Here is a 27,988-nt window from a genome sequence, read left to right as displayed (position 1 = left end):
AATTTACAGAAAGTTATTAATATCAATGTCATCATGCGATCTTCTTTTGGTATCAATTAATTACACTGCTTAAAAAGCTCTTTTGAATTTTATATTTGTTGGTCGATTAGTCATTAGGAAGTGGTATACTATTTGTATACTATATTTTTCTCTTACTTTTCCTTTTGGAAATTATGTGACATTTTTGTAATGATTTGTGGTAAGTATTTAATTTTTTTACATTAAGCTATGTTTTTATAAAATAGTTCAATTTATTCGATGATATGTTTACTTTTAAATGAGTTAGAGTATTTTCTAAGAGTGTGTTCTTTAGTGCATAAAAAATATTTAAAACTAGTGCAAAATTATATTGAAATTATATTAAAATCGGACAGAAAATCTTCGCCGATAATCGCTGAACAACTATACACAATCGAATTAACCATTCATGAAATTCGTGCGGCAGGTTTCAGAGCAACATCGTACGTCCAATTGTACAAGATGTCTACAAAAGGTAAAATTTTTGTTCTTTAACTCTTCTGTTCATTTTCTAAAACAATCAAACAGGAATCATACTATACTTGTTTTTACTTGACCAAAACACCTTATTGATACCGTTTTTAATGTGCATGCGCAAAATATAGTCATATTAATCGCAATAAAATAACATTAATCTGCCAATATCTTCATAATATCTAAAGTTTAAGATAGATTGTCAGTTCAAATACACATAGTTCTACAACTTTTAATACACCAAAGATGTATGTTAAACTTAGGTGTTCAATATAGACAATATAGTGTCTATAGCAAACGCGAAATCTCAAGACTGTGTTAGTAAAAGTCAAAAATAATTTAATAAAGTATACAGTATTTACAATATATTTATTACAAACACATAATATGAATAGGTAACAAAGTTATTACAAAAGTGTATTACAAAAATTACATTATAAGAAGTCCTCAAAAAGTTTAAGTATATATAATGATGTGTAAACCATAATGATTTATTTACAATTTAAATTTATGTTTAAATTCATTAATTACTTAATTAAGGGATTTAAAATAATTTAGCTGAATACACATTGGTAATGAAGCTTCAAATCATACACTCCTTTATTCTTTAAGATAATTATGAGAAATTATTTGTATTCTTTAAATATTTGATATTTTGTTAGGATTGTCTGAACCTAATTTTCTTCTTCAGTGCACATATAACTTATATGTGTGGAATTTTTTCATTATTTTTTTTGAAACCTGATGTTTACATTCTCTATGATATTGTCTATCCTATGAATGTAAGCAATAACTCCAACATCTGAATTTTTCTGAGATTCAGTATTTTTTTAACATTCCTATTCTTTTTACTACTTTTTAGAATTAATATATCAATATGGTAGTGCATTGTGCATTGTGCAGAAAAATTGCAAAAATCTCTACAAAAAAGTAGTTGATTCTATGAAAATATTATTAAAAAATAAGAAGTTACAAGCAAAATGAAAACAACAAATCAATAGACAAAATTATAAATTTGGTGTTACAATGCTATTGTAAGTTTCATTTTACACCCAATAAGAGAAAGAGCAAAAATACTGAGTAGCTCAAAATAAACACAATGTCTATCGTTTTTCGATTTTACCAAAAAATACTGTCTTTCAAAACATCTAAAAAGTTGTAATATTTGAAGACTATAACTATGAATAATGTTTATTTTTACCTACATCAAGAGCAAGAACGGCTCAATAATTGTTTATTCTCTTCGATAACAAGAAATAAATATGTTCAATCCAATAATTAGATTAATTGCTTTGTGATAAAGAAAAGAATCACAAGCATAAAAATCCAAAGAAAATGGTTAGACCAACCAATGGAAGTAGAATTGATTATTACACAATTCGTTGATTGTTGTAATAGTGTGTGTGTTTATTTAGTTGGAACAGAGTAATTTTTAGAATATTTAATATTTTTAAAATGCAATATAATAGTGAGAAATGGTTTAAAAATTGTGTTTTTTGTAATTTGTCTATTGCTACATGCAAATACAAAAGACACACTATTTTTAAATCATTTCTCATTATTATATTGCTTTTTAAAAGTGTTGAATAGTCTAAAAATTACTCTGTTGCAACGAAACCATCAACTTAACAATGTATCAATGTTGGTACTGAAAAAATGTGATTGGCCATTTTAGACTATGATTACACTTTACACTGCAATCAACTTTGCGCGATATGGTGATCGCTAGTGGCGTTGCACGACTGTTCACGTTAATTTTTGTTCGAGCGATAAATATATGCATGATCAATTTAAGTGACAGTACAATATAAATCGAAGGGTCGTCGATGTCATCGCTTGTATCGATCAAACGTCGTTGAAACAAAAATTAAGTCGAGCATAATGAGCAATCCACCACCATAACCTTAGTCAGCATGTCTTGATTTCGCAGATAAATTTTTAATCTAGATGAAATTTTATCCGAATCATATTTTATTTATAACAAATAAACACTATGAATAATGATTACTCGAATAAAATAATTTTATATAAAGAAAGATTTATTCAAAATTATTAAAATATGTAACGTTCAACTTTGCCTAAACTATGACACAACTAAAAACCTTTACATTGAATTATGTCACCAATTGAATCGTATCAATGATCGATAGTTCTCGTGAGTTCATCTTCGATCAATCGAATCGCTTCATGGGGTAGTTGAATAGTTCACGACATTCAGTGTGCCTGGAATAAAGACCGTTATATAAAAAATCGTTATTCTTTCTTTAATGTGTTATTTATTGTCTACGTTTTGGTATAATTTAAGTAATTTTACATTGACTTGTTAATTTACTAACAAAAAGTGAGATGAGTGAGAACGCAGAAATCACGGGAGTAATATCGCTTAAAGATGCGGCCAGAGCGGAAAAATTTAAAGAAGAAGCGAACGAATGCTTCAAAAGTGCGTTTATAAAATGTTACTCTTAATGTGGTTTTACGGTTTTCCTCACACTCTATTATGAGACTCAGGAAGAAGTCGTAATTACCATTTGATTAAAACAATTTAGTCACGTGTGTGTTTAAAACTAACCCAACTTCCGCAACATAAATGATTATTAAATTATCGAACGAAACTTCATCATTGGATGTAATTAATTAAAGATTTAAAACAATTGTATAATTTATCATAATTTTTGGTACAGTCATGTTTTAAACAATTATTTTCATCTTTTGAAATCCTTATAAATGTGACACTCAATTCATATGACATGTCTTTGTGTATTGTTTATCCCGTGTCACTTATTTCACATAATATTGTATAATAATTTACTAAATATGATTTCATCATAACTGAGTAAATAAGGATTCTTTAAAACTTTTAATTATTAGTAAGAACATATAATTGTCATCAATTGTCTAGAATTGCTTTCTTCTATTATGTTTTAGATCAGAATTATACCAAAGCCATAGACTTATATTCTAAAGCTATAGAATTAAACCCAACAGTGGCAGTATACTTTGGAAATAGAAGTTTTGCTTATTTAAAAACTGAATTTTTTGGATATGCGCTTCTAGATGCATCAAAAGCTATTGAGTTAGATAAAAATTATGTAAAAGGATATTATCGTAGAGCTGCAGCTCATATGTCAGTTGGCAAGTTCAAACTAGCTCTTAAGGATTACAAAACTGTTACTAAAGCAAGACCAAATGATAAAGATGCAATGATGAAATATACTGAATGTGGTAAAATATTAAAGAAATTAGCCTTTGAAAAAGCAATTTCTGTAGAAGAAAATAAAAAGAATATAGCTGATACGATTAATTTAGAAACTATGGGTAAGTTGTCATGTTTAATGAGTTACTGAAATTATTTGATGCATTTAAGTAAATTTCTTAAAAAGTTTCTATTTACTTTGTGTATTTTATAGCCATTGAAGATGAATATACAGGGCCTAAACTTGAAGATGAAAAAGTTACTTTACAGTTTATGCAGGATTTATTAGAGTGGTACAAAAAGGAAAATAAATTACATCGTAAATATGCTTACAAGATTCTTTTAGATGTTAAGATATGGTTTATGGCACAGCCAAGCTTAATTGATATTACAATTCCTGAAGATAGTAAATTTACTATCTGTGGTGACATACATGGACAGTACTATGACTTACTTAATATATTTGAATTAAATGGATTACCTTCGGAAACTAATCCATATGTATCCTTTATAATTATCCATTTATTATGTTCATCACTATTTTTAAATTTCTGATTTATAAAACATACTTCTTAACATTTACATAGTTATTCAATGGAGATTTTGTAGATAGAGGCTCGTTTTCTGTAGAATGTATCTTCACTTTATTTGGATTTAAATTGTTGTACCCAAATCACTTTTTTATGTCCAGAGGTATGTAAGTATTAGTTCGTTTGCACCACTAGCAAGCGATACACATTCATTGTAAGATATGATATTTAGGTAACCACGAATCTGCAACAATGAATCAAATGTATGGATTTCATGGTGAAGTTAAAACAAAATATTCTGCTCAAATGGCAGAATTATTTACAGAAGTGTACAATTGGCTTCCTCTTGCACATTGTCTTAATAACAGAGTTCTTGTAAGTTTATATTATTATGTACAAGATTGTATTGAATGATTTCAATAATTTTAGAATAGTTTAAACATCAATTATTACATGTAAATCTATAAATTATTTTTTAGGTAATGCATGGTGGTCTGTTTTCAAGAGACAATGTTATATTAAAAGAAATTCGAGAAATTGATAGAAATAGACAACCACCAGATGATGGATTAATGTGTGAATTATTGTGGTCAGATCCACAGCCTCAACTTGGAAGAGCACCCAGTAAAAGAGGGGTTGGTGTTCAGTTTGGACCTGATGTAACACAGAATTTTCTGACTACAAACAATCTTGATTACATTGTAAGGAGTCATGAAGTAAAAAATGATGGATATGAAGTTGGTCATGATGGAAAATGTATCACCGTGTTCTCTGCTCCAAATTATTGGTATATTAAGTATATATTTCATGGAACTAATCGTTTTTAACATTTCATATTATACATTCTAATTTTACCTTCTTTTTGAAGTGATACTATAGGTAACCGGGGTGCCTTTATTACACTTAATGGCAAAGATATGGAACCCCATTTCACATCATACGATGCAGTGGTATGTTACAATTAATTGATAGTTTTATTATTTTTTAATTAAACTATGTGAGTATGTTTTTTTTTAGCCTCATCCAAATGTAAGGCCAATGGTATATGCTAATTCTCTACTAAACTTCATGTGCTAGTGGAACACCCTAGGTACAGTTGATAAATAAATGAATATGAGTAGACCAATCAAAGTGTACGTAATATATTTGATACTGAAATGGAGAAGGTGAAAAATGCTTAGGCTTCTCCAAAACAATAAATATTGTATTCTTTCTAGGAACAAGAAAATTTTCTGTATCATAATAAATGCAATGAAGGCATAATATTGATGGGTACAAAAATGAAAAAAAGTTTGCTTGTTTTGACAACGGGCAAATAGATGTATCACATTTTCTTGTCTGTAATAAGAATAATGCCTCATTAGCAATTTGTGTTTCATTATCATGAAATGACGCAAAGAGAATGTTTCTATTTTGTACCCTCAATAAAACCACCTTGTTCATTACAGATATTAGTGTTCACGCACAAACTAAATAAATGATCTCAAAGATCTCAACGGATTAACTTATATTCTAATAAGGTGCTGAACATACAAGGTACATCACATAACTTATCTACAATGAATAATTTTGAAAGTATATGTTCTATAAAAAGTTTTATACAGAAATTGCATGGTAACAAAGGAAACATGTGATGCTGAAAGAATTTTTTTAAATGGAATGTGTATCTTTTTGTACCAATATTTAAACAAATAGTGAATTTTTGATAAAAAAAAGTATTAAATTCTATTTGTCCATTTAAAAAATTTAAGATCTTGATGTCTAGTAAATAAATAAGTTGTTTTAAACAATCGTTTTAGCATTATATATTTCCTTCAATACCGTACAATTTCTACATAAAACATTTTTTTAAAGAATATATACATCAAAAGTTATTTGTAGTGGATAAGAGTTATGTGACTCACCCTGTATAATGAACACACCTATTGTAATTTTAGTTTATTCTTTGATGAATAATGGTGGTTTCTATAAAACAATGATTATTATGAAGATATCTAACACATATGCGATCTAGCATGACTATATACAATTTTCCAGCCAGTCACTATTCGTCACATTATTTGTGATAACTTTTTTATGAATCTAACGTGATTGGAAGGATTTCTTTGATTTAACATTTTGTTTTTTTGTTAAGAATAAACAATGTTTATAATGTATTTGAGATTTATATTGTCTTCCTTACAACAATGAAAAATTATACCTTATGAAATGAGATGGAAAATTTCTTCTGGCAAAGAATCTCGATTTTGAAGAGTAACAGTCATAACTTTAGATTTTTTATCTGCATGGAGGTCTTGAAAAAATGGTAAATATCTCTGTGGCACTTTTTGCATTTCAGGTATTGTTGCAATTATAAAAGGTTTGCTTGAAGTTTCAAAAAATAATTTCAATACTTTCTCATGAAACTTCTGGCTAAATAATTCCATTTTACCAATTTCATCTATAATTAGTATATCCTATAGGAAATAAAAGCTTAGTGACTTAACTATAAAATAAGTATACAAATAATATGTAAGCATAATCTACTCACTGCATTCGAGTCAAAGATTGGTAATGCCATTGTTTCAAAATCATTAAGAAATACATAGTAGATTCCCACTTTATATTTAGATCGTTGTGCCGGACTTATTACATTTCTGTTTGCAAATAATATTACCTTAGTTTTATCTATTTGACTTTTATGTCAAATTAAATTTTTTATAATTACAAAATAATACTAACTTAATTCGTGCTAATGTTGATTTTTCCCCAGGATTGTTCACAAGTACTGTGTCAAATCCAACCCTCCTACCAGTTCGACCTTGTACTTCTTCCGTATAAAATCCATCAAGATTATAATCTTTCTCCTTCATCATTGAAATTAATGTTTTACATATTGTAGTTTTTCCTATACCTATAACAATTTCAATGTCGTTGAAGTAACTATATTCTAAGTAAGTTTTTCATGTTTATAATAAAAATAATTTAAAAATTTACTTTACATAACCGAGATATATTTGTACATTTTAACTATATAGCATTGTTAAAATTACACAATATGATATACCTATTAATGTTATCTAAAAGTTTAAATATTTTAATAGTTAAAGCGTCAAAAATGCAAATTTTTTAAATATTATAAAGGCTAATTTCATGTGACTTTTGGAACACCCTGTAATTTAAAAAGACGCGGACTTACCGGGGGGTCCGGTTAGAAGTACACGCGAGATACGCAACGTGGCGCCGGTATCCATACTCTTTTTTTTTTTAAGTTCAACTAGTGATTGTGGGCACAATTGCATGTAAAGAAAAGATAATAAAACGTTTGGAACACACAGAAAAAAGATTGTGATTTTACGCGACGATGAATTACAGTTAGAGATGTGTGTGTTAGGAACACCGACAACAAATTAGAAAAAAAAAATCGGTAAAGTTATCACGACGTGGGCCACTGAATAGCGATCAGCTGATCATGCTTGAGTAAGACAATCCGCTCGAGTGGGCACAAACGCTTGTGTGAATGTAGGTACCTACGCACTTTGCCTGCGTCGGCAGTGCGTCTGTGCGTGAACGCGCCTCGTGCGACTCATGTTTGTGTGAGTCGTGAGATTATACTCGCGACACGTCTGTCACAGAATAAATATAAGATTGACCACGACGAAGCTTATAACAGTTGCAATTTCTAATAGTCCCGCGAGCTTGATTGCGCCACAAATTTCCCGGCTCCTTAGGTTTCTAATTAGAAAACGTGAGATAGCCTTAGAATCTCGAACAGCACGAAGGATCTTAAACGAACAAGAGAATACGGACGTTAGTTACAGGATACATGGAAGAAAGGGACGAAAGGTGAAGACGACGGTTCTATCCGTTTTCGTGTACATATCAGTATCTATAAAGGAGAAATGGCTCGTCCTTACGCCTGTAATCCGCTTTCGTACCTCATCACACGACAGATTGACAACAAAGTCGATCACTGCAAACGTCTCGTTAATGCTAGATTCGAAACTTCCGAAAACCTATTTCGAAAGGATCTATTATCTCATTATGGATGTGTTAATGCACTTGAATTTTCGAATCAAGGAGATCTTCTCGTCTCCGGTAAGGAATTCCAAATATACTTGGTTTATTTTGTTTGTACGATATTATAACCGTTGATTTTGAAAATTAGAGTTTGATGGAAAATTAAAATTATTTAATATTTAGAATAATTGTATAACATCGTGATGTTTTTTTATGAAACGAACATTATTTTTTTAATGTATCTATCATTTAAATGTATGTGGTTGATTATTGAAACAAAAATATATCATAAAACATGAAATTACTTGACCTATTAATTTGACAGGTGGTGATGACAGGAGAGTTTTATTATGGAAAGTAGAGCAGGCGATACAAGGTGTGGGTCGACCTGTAGTAATGAAGGGTCAACATATTAGCAACATATTTGCCCTTGGTTATGACAGTAGTAAAACAAAAATATTTTCTGCTGGAAATGATGATCAAGTTATTGTCCATGATTTACGAACGTATGAATATTTGATTGAAGATCTTTGTACATAATCATTTACAATTAAATAATGTTTCTTTGTGTCTTATAGACGCGATGTTGTGAATTTCTTTTTACATCAAAAAGCTGTTTATGGCTTATCAGTTCATCCACATAATGACAACGTATTTGCAAGTGCCGGTGATGATGGAAGAGTTCTAATTTATGATATACGAGGTTCCAGCGCTATGGAAACTTTTTGCGTGGCACAATGCAAAACTCCTTTTCACTCTGTAATGTTTAATCCTATGGAGCCTAAGATGCTTGCTACTGCCAATGACAAAGAAGGTGCTAGCTTGTGGGATGTACGAAAACCTTTAGAGTAAGTAATTGATCTCAAACAGTTTATTAAAATGAAGAGAAAAAATAATAATTAAGTCTTTTTTATATTTATAGACCTGTGTTACGTTATGTTCATCAATACTTATCACAGAGTTGTATGAGTGTTAGATTCAATGCAGCAGGTAATAAAGTATTAGCTTTGAGGAGAAGATTACCACCTGTACTGTATGCAGTAGATTCTCCTACTCATTTATGTTATTTTTATCATCCTGGATATTATAATAGTTGTACAATGAAGTCATGTTGTTTTGCTGGAGATAATGATGAATATGTTCTTTCTGGTAAGTAGTAATATTATAATAGGATATAAATAAAACTAACTCAATTCACCTTTAGCAATTATATAAATAATTCAACTTATTGTTTTAAGGTTCGGATGATTTTAATTTATACATGTGGAAAATTCCTCCTGAAAATGAAAAATGGGTAGATTCTGCACATATGGTTTTACGTGGCCATAGATCTATTATTAATCAAGTACGATACAATCAAGCTAGTTGTATTTTTGCTTCATCTGGTGTTGAAAAAATGATTAAGATTTGGAGTCCATTTTCTCTTGGACATGGTTGTTTAGGTGGATTGAAGGTAATATGTAATAAGTAAAGTGTACTTTCATAAGGATTCACCTTGTTAATGATTCATATTATTTTTTTATATTTCTGTTTGTAGAGAGATGCTGGAACTCAAGAAAGACAACGCAGAGTATTTACACATGATGAATATCTTGGATTAATAATACGTAGTGGCCAATTCATAACACATGATTACAGCCATCAATCAACCAGAGAAGATACAAGAATGATGGCTTTCTTCGATTCTTTAATACAACGTGAGATTGAAGGTTGGAGTTCTGAATACATGTCATCAGCACCAGAAACACCTAGTGATTCTGAAAATAATCCTGTAACTGGACGTGCTTATAGTGCAACGGATTCTGATGGTATATCTGTTTTATGTTAAGTATTTAAAATATGATTATACTGAACTTGTAAAAACAATTGTCATATATTCGTATAATCGTCTTTTTTTAGATTCAACAGCATCTGATCGTCAATTAATGTTAAGTATTTTGGGATCAGCAGTAACATCTCGTGGATCCTCTAGAGGTGGAGTAGCTCCTGAAAGACCTTTAGAACCTCCAAATCGTATAACTCGACTTATAGCAAATCGCAGAGAAGAACTTGTGAGACTTGCTGTTATGGATTGTGTTGTGTCATTAAGTAATGCTTCTACTGCAGCACCTGGTCCATCTACTCCAGGTTTTGATAGCATTGGAGAAAATGCACAAATTAAGTGTAGGTCTAAATCAAAATTAAAGGGTACAAAAAGAAAACATGGTAAAATTTCTGGAAGACGAAAGTGTACTGTGTTACAAATTAATAGCGACTCTGATAGTGATGAACAACTTATTGACACAACGCAACCTAGTACCAGTTCTGGTGTAATTTCTAGAAGATCACGATATGTTACAAATGCAATTGAAAGTGATGCAAAACATTCAAGTTACAGCAGTTGCAGTTCAGAGGATAATGGTAGTTCTAGTAAACGGAAACATTCTAAAACTGATTCTGACACTTCCGTAATAGTGCATGGAAAGAAGCACGGAAAATGTAAAAGTAACTCAAAAAGTGATACTAGTAAAAGCAAAAGCAAACGACAACAGGTCGATTATGATACAGAGGAAGAGAAACCAGATTGGAAGATTTATTTAAACGGCATTACTACAACAAAAGTTCAAGAAGATGGTCCATCAATGCCTGTAAATAAATCATGCAAAGTTCCTTCAACTCCTGATAGTGGTATTACATCAGAAGTATCTACAGTTGAAAAGAATGGTGAACAGACACAGAAAGAGCGAAATGATGCAGAAAGTTCAGATCAAGAAAAAACATTGAAAAATTTAGAATATATTAGAAAAAGAGTGGATGCGCTAAAAAGGAGATATTATAATCGATCTATAGGTTTCACAATATGCCAATCACAACTCACAACTGATTCAACTACAACTGATTCTTCCGATTAAGCTCCTATTACCTTCAAACCTTTAATCCCTTTCCCTTTGTACATAATGAATCTGTGATTCCTTGAAGTATATTTTTATAATACTAAGTTTGATCACACGCGAATATGGTCGGTTTTTTTCTATCTTCTTTTAGATTTTATTATTTTTCTGTTATTTTCATAAGTGTCCTTATTAATCATAAGGATCCTTATGAAGTATTTTATTGGAATCTCTTATAATACAGGACACCTTCATAAATGTTTTATCGGAATCTCTTATGATACAAGACTGTTCCAGAGTAATAATACTTTAAAGAATCGGTAATAAATGTATTTTCACCGTATTTAACGATCTTGGTCGTGAACTAATCACAAATCAAGTATTTTATAATTGGTACAAAAAGTTATAAATTTAGTGGTCTCGCATCTTTGAAATTAACGACCGACATAGTAATTATTTAGAAGAACTCGATTTATTACGGCAAGGTAAACATGTTTGGATATGACCATTAAATAATATGTAATCGAAACTACAACAAAACACCGCCGAGAGTTATAGGTAAATTAACGTTACATTAGCTATAATAAGGCGACTCAGCTAATGTGTATTGTTGACATGGTTTGTAAGTGTGATGGAAAATAATAAAACAATAAATTGATATACCTTGTTTTTGTATGTTCAGCTTTCAAACAATTTAATAATTTTGCATTATTTAATCCTCCATTTATATTCTAAAACATGGTAACTTATAAGTTAAGTTATAAATAAAGAAAAAAATGATGCAAGTTTATGTATTATTTTATTATTTTGGTTTCAATTGGAATTAGTGTAGATGGTACAGACGAATATTGACCAGTTTTTATATGTCATTGTGGTTTCCAGTTATGTGTTCACTTCCTTCCTGTGGCTATGAAATCATTTTAGTCCTGGTAAAACGTTTGGAAGTAGTACATGTAGTTTCTGTGGCTTGTAGTTTTATGAACATTAACTATTGTAAACGTTACACTTTAATGTAGTTTTATTAGTAAAATCTAATATGTGGCTTTTTGGTCTGACACTTGTAATGTTGAAATATAACGTATTGACATACAACTTGGATATTAATAATGCTAAAGTATTCAATAATCCTACAATTTTGAATTATAAACGAGGAAGTTATTTTGGATTTTCTGTTGCACTTTACACAAACAAAGAAGAATCCGTATTGCTGATTGGTGCTCCCAGAGCAAATTCAAGTACAATACAAGATGCAATTGAAACGGGGACTGTATATCAATGTCCAATTAATGATACATGCAAAGAGTGGAATGTCGATAAAACTGGAAATAATCAGCACAAACAAAAATCCAATGTAAGTCAGTTTAAAAATAATGCATGGATTGGTGCAACAATTGCTGTAGAAAATACAATTGATCCTAGAATTGTGGTATGTTAACATTTTATTTATATTTTTATAATTATCTTTTATTCTCTTTCATTTTCTGTTGAATATAAATTTCTAACTATTTAAATTTATAAGTAGATTTGTGGCCCACGGTGGAAAAGTGTAAATAATAAATCTAAGGGTAGTATTTATATGAATGGTATTTGTTACTGGACAGTAGTTAAAAATGTTCGATCGTTTGATAGCGAAGCTAAACATAAAATATTACCACTCATGGATTTTTCAAAACAGATTATTAATAGGCATTATAATTATGGTATGGGCCAAGCTGGTTTTTCTTTGCATATTACATCTAATGAATCACAATGGACTCTAATATTAGGAAGTCCTGGTGTATTGGAATGGAAGGGTACACCCATATTAGTTGCAAAACCACTTCACAATGAAATACAAACGATAATTCCTGCAATTACACGTGAAGTAGGAGTTCAATCGTTTAATTATTTTGGTAAATATCGCATCAATAATATATGTACATGTTTAGTAATATATATTTTACCAATAACGAATACATATAGTGTCCTAAGCTATGCACACATCCATCTCTATTAAAATGGAAGGGAGTGGCTTTTTTTAGAAAACTCAAACGATTTCATTAACTAAGGTCGCATATTCTCTATCGAATGGTAATAATTTAAGCTTCTGGTATCAACCTGGTACTTTTATTTCATATTCGGATTCTACGCAAAAATATTGGTCTCAGAGTTTTGTCTCAGATTTTCCGATAATGCGTCTATTGGACGTGAAATGACTGAAAATGTAAATCAAGAATAGGGCAGTTGTGTGAAAATTGTTTGTTTAAATTATGAATTAAGTTTTTAAATAAAAATTTTTTTTTATTTACAAATTAAAATTAAACTGCAAAATTAAGATTGCAATTTAGAATTATAACCCAAAAGAATACAAAATACAGCCTTTTATAGATTTTTTATATTAATAACAATTTAGAAAACAACGCCTTTTCATAAATAAATAAACAAATAATATGGAAATTTCAAGACGAATACAACGATTTATAAGGTCATTTAAGGTTACACAAGGTCAATTGTAATGGGAAATAAATTGTTGCAAGGCTTTCTTCAAATAATACATGATATTATTATGTAGATCTAGTGCTACAGCGGGTAAATGTTCGTTGCATTTTCGTTATTAATCTCTTTCTTAACTCGTTTGTGGTTTTAATTACTCACGCTTTCTGTTTCTTGAATAGTTTTTAATATATTTTCAAATACAGAGCGTAAAGTGTAAACACAATCGAGAAATCTTTCACATACAAACGCATTGTTTCTTTGATAATTTGATGACATTCACCATAGATGAAAATCATATCGACTTTTTCCGCTTTCATGTAGCGATCCACATTTCGCAAAACACGCACTTTGATCAATAAATAAATTCAAACTAATTAGTAAACACACAATGTTATATGTGATTCAATGTTTACTTGCGTTAAGCAGTACACTTAAACATTAGAAAAGCGATATACTAACAAACAGGAAGGACACGAAATTATTCAGTGTATACAGTACTGCCCTGAAATAATTTGTTTTCCATTACCTTGTATAAGCTTCAATGACTTTCAATTATAGGTCATTCTATACGTCTTGAAACGTTCATTCTATCAGAATATATGTAAGTAAAAAGAAAAACACATCATTCTGTTTGAAACAACAGGTTTGACATTTCTATCTTCACTATGCCTCCGCCTATAAAAAAAATTATTGATATCACATTATGGGCCTTTGTACATGACTTAAAATATGTGGGTACACGAAAACATAAGCATACTGGAAAATATCCAATATAATACATTTGAATTTATTATACAAATGTATTATATGGTTCGGTTTAAATTTATACACCTATTTATTTTCCTGAATAGTATCAAGGAGCACATATCGCGATGATAATTATTTCACCTTGTAATAATCTTCGAAAGTTTTGTAAAGGTCACATTTAAATTTTGAATAAGGAACTCTGTATTTTTTTATTTTACATCGAATACACGTGTATTTTGCGCGATTCGTGTCGAGTTATCAACTATCATAATTGATGTGGCCTCGGCATTAGTGTTATCCGTTGTAGGTACAACCTTGAGGTGGTTGTTCAGTTGGACTTTGTATGCCTGTAGAAGAAAAACAATTGAATTGAGCTACATGGATGTTGTTTTGTTTACCATTATTATAGTTCAATCGTTGTTACAGTGTCATTAAAGTGTTTTATTGCTATTTAATAATAGTAATAAAACAAAGAACTTCATCGTAGTAAGTTTTTTTTAGAAATACAGGCAATAAGATATTTAGTACTAAAAATAAAGTAGAATTTGTATTACTTCGAGAAAATGGATACTTATCTTATCGCAAAGTTTTTATAAAATTTCATGAACGCCATTCTAATCGATTAAAACCAACCACAATGATGATAAAGTATTGTGCGTTTTATTGCATTTTTACTGGCATTAGTTTTCATGTTTGTAAATATAAAAATTGTTGAATGTTTTCTGAGCATTGAAAATGTGGAACAAAATTCGAACAAGATCGTCCAAGAGATGTTAAACAAGTATAAATTAAAATCGTTTTGACTTGTTAGAGCACATAAACTTTTAATTTATCAGTATTGTGATCATTAACATCACCAGATTTATCATTGTGCAATTTCTTTCTATGGGGACACATTAGGCAAATAGTTTTTTATACGTCAGTTAAAAATATAAACGAATTGCATCAACTTATTACTATACAGCATATGGAGAAATAACATGCAAAACATTAGAAATAAGTATACAAAAATTAGAAAAACATATTGTTAATAATGGAGAACATTTGGATGGATCACCCTGAGATGGAAGTATTACACATATATATATGCGCACGCACACATGTGTGTGATGTATTACATAAAGACCAACTGTGCAACTTCTTTGCAGTATTCATCGAGTAATGCTAATGGGGTCATATCAATTGTGATAGTTAATAATTCAACAAGACAGTTTATACAGAATATAGGGGTAGGTGATGTTTTGAAAACAGTGCATTGTTAGCTATAAAAATATAAAATAAAAAGTATAGGATTCTGTTTAAAATTTAAATACGACCTTTAGAGTACTTGTAAAGGTCATTTCAGTCAAATAATTATCATCACAATAGGTGCTCCTTGATACCATACAACTTTTGAATTTTTAACACTCAGGGAAATAATTAAGTGTATACATTTAGGTTGAATATACTTTATAAAATAAAAACTAGAAGTAATATTGTTCAAAGAATCAGAGACTTATATTGACATCTAAAATACATACAACTAACATATAACTATACGTATAGAAAAATAATTAAATACTAGAGAATGCTCAATGCAAATTTCCATATACTCCAATTAAAACATTCACCACTCAGTAAACTAAGACGAACTAAAAACTGAATTTTCGAAAAAAATTCTATCATGAAGTAATTAATATTAATAACATTAGACATAGCATTAAAAGAAATCTACTATTTTTATTTTATATTGATTTAAAATGAAAAACTAATAACAAGGGGGTATACAGTATAAACAGAATAATGTTGACTATATTGTCAAAATCGCACTGCTCTAGAAAGAAAGAGAGATCGTACAGTGTAAGAGGTGCCAAAGATACGGATACACCCAAAAATATTGCAATCATATATATTATTGCATCAAATGCTCTTCACCCAACAGTACAGTGTAATAAATCAGCTGAAACACCTGTAATATGTGTCCACTGTGAAGGAAACCATACCACAAGTTACAAAGGATGCCCACTTTACAAGGAATTATATAATAAAGGATTCCTCAATCCATACCTCAATCTTTGACCCCTCTTATATTTTCTGTATACATTCGATCTACGCACTCCATCAGAGGTAATCACTACATTTGTGAATGATATGGTCCTATTATCATCTGATAAAAATTTGTAAGTAGATATTCACATTCCTTCAATGAAGCTTCAACATTTTGGTTCAACAAATGACGATTTAAAGTAAATGAAAATAAATTCACATACATAATATTTACCCTATGAAGACAAAATTGTCCGTCAATGATATAATGTTATAACAATTATCACAATTCTAACCAAAAATATAGTTAAATACCTGGGATTAACGTAATAACAGCATATCAAAGCTAAATGCAAACAACTGAAGTAAAAAGTTAAACAGTTCTATTGGCCCTTTAGTAAACGATCAAATCTAAGTTTTGAAAATAAATTACTACTCTACAAAGTCATTTTGAAACTCATCTGGACTTACAGAATATAGCTATGGGGAAAAGTGAGCAACTAACTACATTAAAATATTTTAACGTTTCCAATCAAAGACAATAATAATAAATACAAATGCACCTTAGTATATAATCAACAAAACGATTCACTGTGATCAGAATCTCCACAATTAAAGAGAAAATATTAAAATACAACAACTCACGTATGAGCAACCATCTAAACCCTTTGGTCACTCAATTTTTATATGATATGATGTTATATGATAATACAGCACACAAACAAAGACTAACAAAATACTATCCTCTGGAAGTTCACAATAGATTTATACAGGTTGAGCTGAAATTCGTAATACAATCAAGCAGAGGGTGATTCTGAGTGAAAAAATAAGAAAAAAATTTATAACAATGTTTTTCTAGTAGGATAATTTCTAAATGTGCAGTTAAATCAGAAACAAATTTTACGGACGACAGATCAAGTAGATAGTTCAATTGCAAAAGATATTGAAGTAGAGAACATAGAGAAAATGCTAAGAAATACATTAGATGTTATGACAATATTAAAAGAGAATATCTTACAATTTTGATATAAAGAAAAAAAAGAATATTCCAGAACAATATTCTTTAGCTCAAGTGGCATTAGACGTGCTACCAACTCAAGCAAGCATTGAAAGGTTATTTTCTCTTCTTAAATATATACTTTCACTATTGCAATGTAATTTAAATACCAATACTTTTAATGGTGTGCTAATATATTACGTACCAATAAAAATGTAAATTTATAAGTTAGTTGCTTTTAAATATAATTATTAACAAAAACATGCCTTACGTTTAATTGAAATACACTTTTTCATGACATATTTCTTATTTTATTATTATATTTAAGAAAAGAAATAAAATTAATTGAATTCTATGTTTTGTATGTGTCCTTTTCTCTTCTTTAGGTACCGCGAAATGTTGTAACTATCCAATTATGAAGAAAATTTTTAACAATTTGAAACAATAATAGAATGTATAAAGAGGATTACATGCCACATAAACTAATCGATTTAACTGTACAAGATCGAATCTGAAGCGACGATGATGTGTAATTATATTATTTTGTAATCTTGTAGTTAGTTTTTTATTTCTTACTTTTCAGTTTTGAAAGACTGTAATCTTGTAAATAATTAATATAATTATAGTATTTGTAATAAAAAGTAATTCATTTTATTAAAAAAAATATAGAATTATAATGTACACCCGTTATGACGCTATTCCGTTACACGGTACAAAGAAACGAGGGTCGCTGCATTAGATTACCTGCCGCCAGTCTTTCGATTTGAAATCTAGTTTATTTTTACTCACCGCACTCATCTCTACTCACCTCTCTCCTCGCTGTTTCACTGTAATCATGTATTTACTTAGGTGGTAACATTACACGCGTGTAAACCCAAACGGGGTCCAGTGTTTGAACACACTTTAACTTGTTACGATTTACAGATCGTCGGAATTATTTCTGAAGCAAAACTTATAGAACATTGCTGCAAAATATATAATATAGATAATGGCATACAAGAAAATATATAAATGAAATTACTTCAACTTCTATTGAATGTCGAACGGAGTTTTCATGTATACTTCTTATACGTGTATAAATAAGAGACAAGAATCATCAAAGCATTTAGCGTATTTTTATAGTCGATTTGATACGAGTCCAATGCGATAGGTATATTGGATTGTATTATAATACATCTACAAACTAATGACTTGTATGCCGGGAATATCTCGACCCGAGACCGCTACGGTAAGGCAGCTTTGCCAAGAATATTCCGTCTTCGAACCACAAGGGGTTAAGATACGTGGGAGGTCAATCAGTGGTACATACATATGTACATAGAAGACGCACGATTTCGGTCACTTATGTACGTGCAAGATTTATGCCGGTATATGAGCAGAAAAAATAGCACAGAGCTTATGTAGCTGTTTAGTGTATCTATTTTCCAACTTTTCTTACTTTACATTCATTTTAAAGATTTATGTAATAGGGTCGTGGTTAAGGCAATGTCTGTTGGCAGTTTAATAGCGACAAAGATCAGATGAACAGACATGCAAAATGAAATTTAGTCCTAACAGCACTAAACAGATGTCAATTTTTCACTGATTAGCTTCCCCACCACTATTTAGGTTCTTCGGCACGAGCGGCCAACAGGTGTATTTTTAAAATCAAGCTAGCTGACCTTCAAAATGATGCTGCACCCGTATACAAACTAAAAACTTTTATATTTCTTATTCTATCTTTGTGAGAGTATAGTCAACGAGTTGTTAAGATTCTCGTAATAAAAGTAAGACCAAACACGACTATATTTAGAATATTTTTAATTGTACATAATTGAAAGTTCTTAAAAAATGTTACATATAATCAAATGTAGTTTGATTCCATTTTTATCGGGAGAACCTCACCAATCCCTTGATAATACTCTCATGAAAAAACGATAAGAAATATAAAAGTTGTTAGCTTGCATTAATGTTGCAAATTATGTTGTCATTTGTCCACTCTCTTTGTTGGACAATTTACACGTAGCTAGGTCTTAACCTGAGATATGAAAGATCTATTCCAAGAATAAATTCTCTATTTTTCTTTCTTAAATGCCTGTATAGATCTGAAAATGTATTTGTTATAGAGAGATTATTATACCGAATAAGATTGTTACTTCTTGTAACAACAGGTTGTACCAACAACCTGTACCAACAGTTTTATAATTTTTAAAATTTTCCACATACTTTCTGAACAATTTTCTGTATAATTATTTTGAAAATCAGATCACCATTTGAAATAAATGAGATCATATTTTTAAAAATTTTAAATATTGTTATCCAAATCTTTAGAACTTTTTTTACAAAATAAGATTTTTTTAACTTGGATACTTTGAATTGACATTACAACAAGCTATTAAAGATCATGGTGTGCTCAGTTACAGATAACTGAGTTATGTGTTAAAAACTAAACTGACAAGTCTCATAAATGTTTTAATGGTGTCATTTATATTTTTGGAATAGTTTTATGATGTCTTATATTTGTTAAATAAATTTGGAACTACTGAAATGATGATAAATCCTAAATAATTTTGCATGAACTACATTAGATTTCAACTTTATAAAAATCTGTGACATCAAGTCTAAAAAGTGATTCTTTGGGAGTAAAATAATTGATTAATATTTAAATTAACGTATTAGAATATTTGTAATAAAATCAGTTTGATGTTCATATTACATTTCAAGTTTGATTCTTTATTTCATTGTATCAAAATCGTACAAAAATTAATGTGGTTGAACTGGTATTGTTACAATCTATCAATCGATAGAAAAGAATATGCTGTGTTATTAAAAAAAAATTGGTAATCTTGAAATAATTTTGAAGCCTTTACTCAGCCATCTTTCTTTTCATACAACAGTTATTTAACCCTATGAATTAGTTTTGATCAACTCACAGTAGTTTTCAAAATATATGTATTACTAGATTAAAATGGGTCATTCTGTATATATCACATACATGTACCTATACATAATAAATGCCAAATTTGTAAAATTATAGGTTTTTTGAAGGAAAATATTTTATAATACTTTCTTTAGGTTATTCAGTAACATCTGGTTGCTATTTTAAACAAGGAGAGTTGTGGTTTGCATCTGGTGCTCCAAGAGCTGAAAATATATATGGAAAAGTTATTATATTTCAATACCCTAATGATAAAAATAAACCATTGACAGTAAAAAAGACTGTATCTGGTGAACAACCTGGCGAATACTTTGGAGCTGCTTTAACATCATGCGATCTTAATGGTGATGGTAAAGATGAATTAATTGTTGGAGCTCCACAATGGGCAAAAGACATAGATGAAGGGCGCATATATGTATTTACCACTTCACATAATGTATGCAGAATTTGTAGCAGAATGTATTATTTAAATTTTTTTTTCATGTATACAAATCACTTACACAAATGCCAAATTTATAATTGGTTAACAAAATCTTTATAATAATTTAATACTTGATGTATGCATTGATTTTTATATATATCGTTAATTGTAGGAAATTGTTGAAAAACAATCATTTAATGGAGAAATACCTAGAAGTCGGTTTGGTTCTGTTATAACTTGTCTCAGAGATATTGATTATGATGGTTATGCTGACTTTGCTGTTGGTGCACCATATGAGGAACACACTGGTGCAATATATATTTTTAATGGCAATAGTAATGGATTACCTAAACTTTACAGTCAAAAGATAATGGGCAGACAATTTGGAGAGAATGTTCGTGGGTTTGGAATTTCAATTTCTGAACCTCGTGATATAAATGGTGATAAATATTCTGATATTGCTGTAGGAGCTTATCTCTCAGAACAAGCAATTTTAATCAAATCCAAGCCAGTTGTAACAATAACAACGAAGTTAATGTATATTGACAAAGAAAAGTTAATACAAAATTCTACATCCTTTCAAATCAATGTGTGTACGTCTTATAATGCAAAAAATGCCCCTAAACATCTCCGTAAGTAAATGGTAAAGAGGCCACAATAAATGTATCTATAAGCATCTTTAACAAATTAAGTTTTATTTAGGAATTGTTGAGATTCTAAAAATTGATGAAGTGTATGGAAGAGCTTTCTATGGTGTAGTAAAAAGTAATAATAATATTTACAAATTTTTTGATACTTTATACAAATCTAAAATCTTATGCAGACAGCTTACACTACATCTAAAAGTAAATTATTTTATAAATATATTTTCTTTTTAAAATTAAACTATTATACTATATTTGATTAATATTTTTAGGAAAATATTCAAAATATGATAGATCCACTTGAAATATCTGTATCAGTTATTTTGGACGAAGATATACAATCTAAAAATAAAGAAATTAATCCACATGTTCTCTGTACATCTTGTGCAGTTATAAATAAATATCTCTCTAAAACTAAAGATTTAATCAAATTGCCATTTGCTATGGACTGTGGTGAAGACAATATTTGTATATCAGATGTTAAGATAGAACTTTCAATAGACAAATTTGATAACAGGTTCACTATTGGATCTAAATCTGCTGTTAAATTTATAATAGATGCTTTCAATTATGGTGAGCCAGCATATGAAGCTAAAGTATATGTATATATACCAGAAATATTGTCGCTTGCAAGTATGCCATTTTCATGTATGGAAAGTTCTCATATGCATAATACTTTAGAAGTAATTTGTGATATTGAAAATCCACTTAGAAAAAATGTAAGTTGTATCTCTTACACAATACAGTTCGTAAATAATATTATACAATTGGTTTTTTTATTAGAAAACGTTAGTGCTGGAATTGGATATGAGCAAAGTTCAATTTGATATTGATCATCTAGAACTATGGACAAATTTTACCATGCAAAGTGATAAAATACATAACTCTTTCAACAACACACATGCTTTATCTATTTACTTTGATATTGATGCTGATATAGTAATAGCAGGGTTAATATGACTGAATATATTTATTATTAAAAAATAAAATAAGTTTCATATTTATCCTTTACATATATATTTATCAGGAAAGCCAAAGATGATTTATACTCATATTTTCACAAAGATGGAGAACAGCAACTAGATAGTCTTCAATTTGAGCACATTTATGAAGTTCAAAAGTTTGGTGTCAGTCCAATTGAAAAAGTTACATTAGCAATTAGTATTCCAACATATTGGAAAGATTCTACTGGAGATATACCGATTATTATTATCAACAGAACAATTGGTCATATGGATGGACAACAATTTTACTGTACATATTTAAACTTTACATCTTCGATGTCTTCCATTAATAATTTTAAAAATCAGGTTACAAATTCTGATTTGAATACACAGAGAAAATTTACAGTGGCAACTAATCCGTCAATAAATTTACCCTCTGAAAATAGATCAGTGTACATTAATTGTTCAAATATTAATATAAAGTGCACACATATTAGTTGTGAATTGGGTCCTTTTATAGATTTTTCATCTATTGCTAAACTTTCACTCACATTGGATCTTCATTTATTAAATTTTAAATGTAAAGTATTTTTATATTTGTTTAATGTATTTTTAATTTTCGAGTGTGTACTAGAATAACTAATTTATAATTTGTGCTTTATTTTTGATTGCAGCAAATCTGATAGAAGGAAAAGATATCATACTTGTTCTATCTAATGGAAGTGTTAATATTGTACAACCATATAATATCGGTCAAAAAAATGAACACAAACATGATAGCACTATTGTTGCTACAATGTTCTTAGGTTCGCCCATAATTAAACCAACTGCTACTTGGATAATACTTGTATCAATTATTTTAGGAATTGTATTTTTGATATTTCTCATTTTGATATTGATTGCAATTGGATTTTTTAATAGAAAAAAAAGGCAGGAACTGAAAGCATTACAATTCGAAACAAGTGTAAGTGTACTTTAAATGAACAAATTTTGTATCTTAGATTTGTAGATACTCAACACACTTGTTATGTTACAGAAAAAACATGAAAATATTCTGGAAACAAGTTCATCAAAGAAAATTTTTAATTAAGAGATTGATGAATGAAGAAATTTTTCATTGTATATATCTTTTTATTTCATATGCATTAAGTAAACAGAATAAATAACAAAGTATTTTATATTCAATTAACACGCATAAAGCATATATATTTCTAAGGCCACAAATATTTTTATAAAAATATAATAAATCTTAAAAAAACATCAATCTGATTATAAATCTCCAGCAATAAAGCTTGGAAAGACTATACAGCAAATATCATATTTTGTCATGTTTCTAATTATCGTGTAGGATACATAATATTCTATAAAAACATATTCGGAGTGGAATTGTCTTAAATAAATAATCTATATACAAAATACCAATTTGTTTAGTATGAAATTCAGGCAACTTGTACTCTATTCCTTTACTTTGTTCCTTCAAATGTTCTATGCTCAAAATTAAATTAGCTGCCTTCTATATTAAACATTTTTCATATAATCCAAAAATGCGCACATTCTTGCAATATTTTAGCTACTTAACATTTACGATAACAGCATATTTTCAATTATATGACAATAAAAGAGCATAAAACTTTTGTTTTATATATATATATATATTTTTTATATGGATTTTTATTTCAACTTACATTAATTGTCCAAACCTAAGCCTTTTGAAATTTCATCTGCAGTTAATTTAGATCCTGAAGTATGACTATCAGAAGATTGAACAGGCTGTGTAGATGGTGGAGTACTTGGTGTATAAGTTGGTGGAGGCGTTGAACGATTTTCTTCATGAGGCTTCTATATAAAAAAAATTATGCAACTAAATTATAAAATTCATAAATTTGCAAAGGATATAGCAGAATAGAGGGGTCAGGAACAGCTAAACCAAATTCGACTTTTAATGAGTGATTATAATAAAAAAATTTGTGTCAAGTTTTGACTAATTCTTGCTATTTTATTAAGTAACAAATTTTTCAATATAATGTGGAAATCTTTTAGATTTTTCATTTGGAAATCCAAATATTAAAACATAAAAGATCACCAAAAGTACTGAAAAATTCTGGTTTTGTATTAAAACTACCCCTTATACATTCACAATAAGTAAATACAATTTTAAATCTCTTACTTTTAATAACTGTGGATAAATTACAAGAGAAATTGTGCGTTGTTTTGCTACTATATCGTCTTTTCTAAATCAGACAATTATTTCTCTTTAAAAACTATGTATATTTTTTTGAGAAAGATATATATTTTTAGTTTTTTCACAATGTATTGATTGCTATACTTATTGCTTTTTTTAGCTGTTATTTTCCTTTAGGTATCTTTAAATAATAGTAACAAGAAGTATAAATTTAGTTCCACTATAACTTCATACTAAATCAGCATTTTTGAGATTTTTTATTCTACAATTTGGATTTTTAACTAAAAGATTTATAAGACTTCCATATGTGCTTTGGTAACTAAAGTGTTTCTGTTTTTATTAAAATTTGTGAGGCACTGAAATAGGAAAAATTGGTAAAAAATGTGGTTACTAATGTTCGTCTTTTAATAGCTCTCAAATTAAGATACAAAGTTGAAACTTGACACAAATTATTTTTTTTATAAGATATTGAATGATCCATGCAAATTGAATTTGGTTTACATATACTTCTTCTACTTACACCATGACCATGTTTGGTTAAACCTCCCAAAGCAGAGTTGAATAAAGAAGAACCAATCGCAGAACCTATTCCAGACAAAAGATCTGAACCTGAACTTGATTGTTGGTTAGGATAACCACTAGAAGGTTGATAATTTCCATAACCTCCTGAAGGTTGATATCCTGATTGTTGATTTCCACCACCTCCGAGAACACCACCAATAATAGATCCAAAGGTTCCTGCTAGTGAGTCAGTTGCTTGATTTTGTGGACGCGCTGGTGCTGCATTATTACCACCTTATTTAACATATATAATTTAGTTTATTAATTTGAATAAAAAATTTAAGTATTAAGTAATAGTTAAATTGAATCAATTATTGAATCATTAATTCTTAGTTTGATAGTTTCTATAATAAATAATATCAGTTTACTCTTTCTTAGTTTAAATTATCATTTACGATGTTTTAACCAAACTCTTATGTTACAATGGAATATTTTAATAAAGAGTTAATTTTTTCAGGAAATGAGAAAAGTATCAGAGTTATTCTTTAAATTGTTAAAATTTGTTAATTTTTGAATCGTAATATGTGATATGGTACCTAATGCTCCAAGAATAGAGCCTAATACACCATCATTTGGTTGTTGCGAAGGTTGTTGTTCAGGCGGTTTATTAGTATTTGTCATTAAGCTGCCTACTAAAGCGAGACCAAGAGATCCAAGGTTTCCTAAACCTCCATCACTTTCTGTTTTTGACTTAGAAGCATCTGATTTTTCATGATCTTTTTCACTTTCTTCTTCTTTCTTTTTCTGTAAATTATAATGAATTTTAAATATTGCAGAAATACAATTGTATTTTTTAGAAATTACAATATTGTTAGGTATTGAATATACATACCTGCAACGCATGTGCAGCTGTAGCTAGGCCTCCTGCAGCAACTAATCCTCCTAATGCTAGACCAACTTTATCTAAACAACCACTGAATGCATTTTCTTCTTCTGGTTTTTCATATCCAGGTTGATAACCATATGTGCTTTGGGGATTATAACCAGATCCTCCAAATGTAGTAGGTGGAGGACCATAGCCAGGTACAGGAGGTGGACCATAGCCAGCTAGAGGAGGTGGACCATATGCACTTGGAGGAGGAGGACCATACCCTTGTGGTGTTTGTGAACCTATTGTTGGATATAATCCACCTGGTGCTAAAATTAATAATTAATATTTCTAATATTTCCTATATGATTAAAAGGAGTAAAAAGGTATAAAATGTTTTATTACGTGGTGGTCCAAAGTTAGCTGCTGGTATATCTGGTATAGGTGCAGTTCTAGGAGAACGAGGTGGATCAATAGGAACATTTTCATAAGAGATAGAATTTAATTCTACATCGCCATCAATAACCAAGTGTGTAACTTTTTGATATGGTAGACGATGAACAAACTCAGTAAAGTGTTTGCCATTTATGGCAATTTTATAACATGTATAATCACACAGAAGAATTATTTCAAATTCTTGTCCTGGTTGAATCCACATGGGTCCTTCATTCTCTTCCATACCCCAATTCATTGATTCTATATGATTTCTAGTAATAAATCCTTCTGAAAAACGTGGCGAAACATGGATGGCTATGTCATCCCTTGGATTTAATGTTGGCCCCAATTGAAAATTAACAGCAAAACGTACAGCATCTGCAGGAACTTTTCCTTGAACTTTTACCATTTTTCCAGGTACTAGGCCATTTTGAACAGCTTCCACGTATGGAACTGGCTATTAATATTAAGAAATTTATTAACGTAACATTAATGCTTCTATAAATACAAAATATTCTGTGTAAACTAATTCCTACATAAATCTTGTCATTTTGAGTTTCCCTTTTAAATTGTATTTACAAAACGTAGATATATAATGTTATAATAAATTATAGAAATATATAATATTTTATAATATATTCTTTGATATAATATATATCGTACTTTTTATTTAGTTTATGCATTTCACTATATAATGTAAGCAGTACGTACAAATACAACTAAAATTTCTTTATAATTTTGGGGATCATTTCCGAATAATTAATAAATTTTGACACATGAAAGTTTTGTACATTATACAATGTACATATATCGAAAATTTATCACAACCCCACTGCGAATACTAAATTTGTAATAAATCAATGATACCTCTTCAATATTATTAAATGAAGTAGTTTTATAATATAAAAGATGAACAATACTCACAGGATTTAAAACTGGTTCAGATGACATTTTTATCAATTGTTTCTATATTAAACGTAAAAATGAAATTTATGTTTCAATAGAGAATCGAAGGGTAACAAACACTTTGCGCATTAGAAGACGAGCTGCGAGCTGCGACTTCCTTTCCAATTCTCTTAAAACATTTCTATTTAGAGTGCTGACGTTTCCAGCGTGAACTGTGCAATGCGGCACAAACTATATGTGACGTATTCGCAATGCGCCGTACTTTCTGCGCACATAAATTTTCAAAAAGATCGTTCATAGCATAATGTCCATCTGCAATGTAGGAATGCACGAATTCAAATTCATTACATATGCGAATAAAGGTACCAATTAGAATAAATCATTTTTAAAGTGAACCGGAAATACGTGGCAGTGAACCAATTATAGGGTAATGATGGTATTATATGTGTGTAATTAATTTAATATAAAGGAAGGCAAGGAATCATTTTACATTATTTCAATTAGTAATTGAAGTAAAATTACGAATTATTTAATTCGTTGAAATATATTAAATAGTTATAGAAATAGTAATATAATTACTTTACATTACTTAAATAGATTTTTTTAAAGATTTAAGGACGCCTTAATTGATTCGAACGTTCAAGGAAACTTTGGTAATTCGAAAATCCTAATTTTTTTTCAAATTTTATAGGTTTTTAGAGGATCTGAGAGAAGTATCAGGCAATCCTTTTGTTGAGTACAATTTAGTTCCCCAAAGTGAAAACACTCTTTAAAGGTAGATAAGGGTTTTTTTTATTTTAAACTATAGTAAACATACAAAAATGGATAGAATAAAAACATTT

General features: G+C 29.4%; 5 protein-coding genes and 1 long non-coding RNA gene across 11 annotated transcripts; 4 read left to right on the top strand and 2 right to left on the bottom strand.

Moving 5' to 3' along the window:
* Positions 1-842: 842 nt before the first annotated feature.
* LOC143146367 (uncharacterized) lies at positions 843-27,353 on the bottom strand. Of its 2 annotated transcripts, none has more exons than XM_076310595.1 (7): positions 27,165-27,353; positions 26,211-26,697; positions 25,830-26,134; positions 25,534-25,741; positions 24,957-25,231; positions 23,940-24,093; positions 843-2,715 (listed from the first exon to the last, which is right to left on the bottom strand). In XM_076310595.1, exons 1-6 carry the CDS (start codon positions 27,189-27,191, stop codon positions 23,941-23,943), a joined length of 1,455 nt encoding a protein of 484 aa, XP_076166710.1. In that variant the 5' UTR covers positions 27,192-27,353; the 3' UTR covers positions 843-2,715; position 23,940. The 2 variants fall into 2 exon arrangements, with proteins under 2 accessions (XP_076166710.1, XP_076166709.1); XM_076310594.1 differs by lacking the exon at positions 843-2,715 and adding an exon at positions 14,502-14,653.
* On the top strand, positions 2,680-6,389 carry Ppd3 (protein phosphatase D3). 3 transcript variants are annotated; one of them, XR_012991919.1, is made up of 9 exons: positions 2,680-2,932; positions 3,418-3,807; positions 3,900-4,186; positions 4,273-4,378; positions 4,448-4,590; positions 4,695-5,002; positions 5,084-5,165; positions 5,233-5,348; positions 5,433-6,389. XR_012991919.1 is itself a non-coding variant. In XM_076310592.1 (8 exons), the coding sequence occupies exons 1-8, from the start codon at positions 2,839-2,841 to the stop codon at positions 5,290-5,292; spliced, it is 1,470 nt and encodes a 489-aa protein (XP_076166707.1). In that variant the 5' UTR covers positions 2,680-2,838; the 3' UTR covers positions 5,293-6,389. The 3 variants fall into 3 exon arrangements, 2 of the variants coding, with proteins under 2 accessions (XP_076166707.1, XP_076166708.1); XM_076310592.1 differs by having other exon boundaries at positions 5,233-6,389; XM_076310593.1 differs by lacking the exon at positions 2,680-2,932 and adding an exon at positions 2,973-3,118 and having other exon boundaries at positions 5,233-6,389.
* On the bottom strand, positions 3,949-8,129 carry LOC143146368 (cancer-related nucleoside-triphosphatase homolog). Its single transcript, XM_076310596.1, has 5 exons — positions 7,394-8,129; positions 6,937-7,108; positions 6,746-6,851; positions 6,416-6,671; positions 3,949-4,459 (listed from the first exon to the last, which is right to left on the bottom strand). Exons 1-4 carry the CDS (start codon positions 7,494-7,496, stop codon positions 6,417-6,419), a joined length of 636 nt encoding a protein of 211 aa, XP_076166711.1. The 5' UTR covers positions 7,497-8,129; the 3' UTR covers positions 3,949-4,459; position 6,416.
* On the top strand, positions 7,466-11,742 carry LOC143146364 (uncharacterized). 2 transcript variants are annotated; one of them, XM_076310591.1, is made up of 8 exons: positions 7,466-7,716; positions 8,010-8,292; positions 8,540-8,720; positions 8,793-9,062; positions 9,137-9,363; positions 9,453-9,667; positions 9,752-10,022; positions 10,114-11,742. In XM_076310591.1, exons 2-8 carry the CDS (start codon positions 8,097-8,099, stop codon positions 11,103-11,105), a joined length of 2,352 nt encoding a protein of 783 aa, XP_076166706.1. In that variant the 5' UTR covers positions 7,466-7,716; positions 8,010-8,096; the 3' UTR covers positions 11,106-11,742. The 2 variants fall into 2 exon arrangements, with proteins under 2 accessions (XP_076166706.1, XP_076166705.1); XM_076310590.1 differs by having other exon boundaries at positions 7,466-8,292.
* LOC143146363 (integrin alpha-8) lies at positions 11,870-23,470 on the top strand. The gene is made up of 10 exons (XM_076310589.1): positions 11,870-12,510; positions 12,607-12,976; positions 20,383-20,681; positions 20,839-21,298; positions 21,369-21,511; positions 21,583-22,029; positions 22,094-22,260; positions 22,338-22,834; positions 22,929-23,218; positions 23,291-23,470. The coding sequence occupies exons 1-10, from the start codon at positions 12,121-12,123 to the stop codon at positions 23,342-23,344; spliced, it is 3,117 nt and encodes a 1,038-aa protein (XP_076166704.1). The 5' UTR covers positions 11,870-12,120; the 3' UTR covers positions 23,345-23,470.
* LOC143146369 (uncharacterized) lies at positions 14,914-17,982 on the top strand. 2 transcript variants are annotated; one of them, XR_012991921.1, is made up of 2 exons: positions 14,914-16,465; positions 17,715-17,982. It is a non-coding gene; the product is annotated as an uncharacterized LOC143146369 (long non-coding RNA). The 2 variants fall into 2 exon arrangements; XR_012991920.1 differs by having other exon boundaries at positions 14,914-17,444.
* Positions 27,354-27,988: the final 635 nt, after the last annotated feature.

This window comes from Ptiloglossa arizonensis, chromosome 4 (assembly GCF_051014685.1).
Source record: "Ptiloglossa arizonensis isolate GNS036 chromosome 4, iyPtiAriz1_principal, whole genome shotgun sequence".
NCBI lineage: Eukaryota > Metazoa > Arthropoda > Insecta > Hymenoptera > Colletidae > Ptiloglossa > Ptiloglossa arizonensis.
This window is presented reverse-complemented; position numbering and strand designations above follow the sequence as displayed.

Coding starts and splice junctions, on each gene's coding strand:
- LOC143146363 (XM_076310589.1), top strand. CDS start 12,121: ATGTGGCTTTTTGGTCTGACACTTGTAATGTTGAAATATAACGTATTG. Junction 20,682..20,838: donor TATTTACCACTTCACATAAT/GTATGCAGAATT, acceptor CGTTAATTGTAG/GAAATTGTTGAAAAACAATC. Junction 23,219..23,290: donor CATTACAATTCGAAACAAGT/GTAAGTGTACTT, acceptor GTTATGTTACAG/AAAAAACATGAAAATATTCT.
- LOC143146364 (XM_076310591.1), top strand. CDS start 8,097: ATGGCTCGTCCTTACGCCTGTAATCCGCTTTCGTACCTCATCACACGA. Junction 8,721..8,792: donor ATTGTCCATGATTTACGAAC/GTATGAATATTT, acceptor TGTGTCTTATAG/ACGCGATGTTGTGAATTTCT. Junction 9,668..9,751: donor GTTGTTTAGGTGGATTGAAG/GTAATATGTAAT, acceptor TTCTGTTTGTAG/AGAGATGCTGGAACTCAAGA.
- LOC143146367 (XM_076310595.1), bottom strand. CDS start 27,191: ATGTCATCTGAACCAGTTTTAAATCCT. Junction 25,742..25,829: donor CAGCTGCACATGCGTTGCAG/GTATGTATATTC, acceptor TATAATTTACAG/AAAAAGAAAGAAGAAGAAAG. Junction 24,094..24,956: donor TAACCAAACATGGTCATGGT/GTAAGTAGAAGA, acceptor TTTTTTATATAG/AAGCCTCATGAAGAAAATCG.
- Ppd3 (XM_076310592.1), top strand. CDS start 2,839: ATGAGTGAGAACGCAGAAATCACGGGAGTAATATCGCTTAAAGATGCG. Junction 3,808..3,899: donor GATTAATTTAGAAACTATGG/GTAAGTTGTCAT, acceptor TGTATTTTATAG/CCATTGAAGATGAATATACA. Junction 5,003..5,083: donor TTCTCTGCTCCAAATTATTG/GTATATTAAGTA, acceptor TTCTTTTTGAAG/TGATACTATAGGTAACCGGG.
- LOC143146368 (XM_076310596.1), bottom strand. CDS start 7,496: ATGCAATTGTGCCCACAATCACTAGTTGAACTTAAAAAAAAAAAGAGT. Junction 7,109..7,393: donor ACTTCTAACCGGACCCCCCG/GTAAGTCCGCGT, acceptor AAATTGTTATAG/GTATAGGAAAAACTACAATA. Junction 6,672..6,745: donor CAATCTTTGACTCGAATGCA/GTGAGTAGATTA, acceptor TATTTCCTATAG/GATATACTAATTATAGATGA.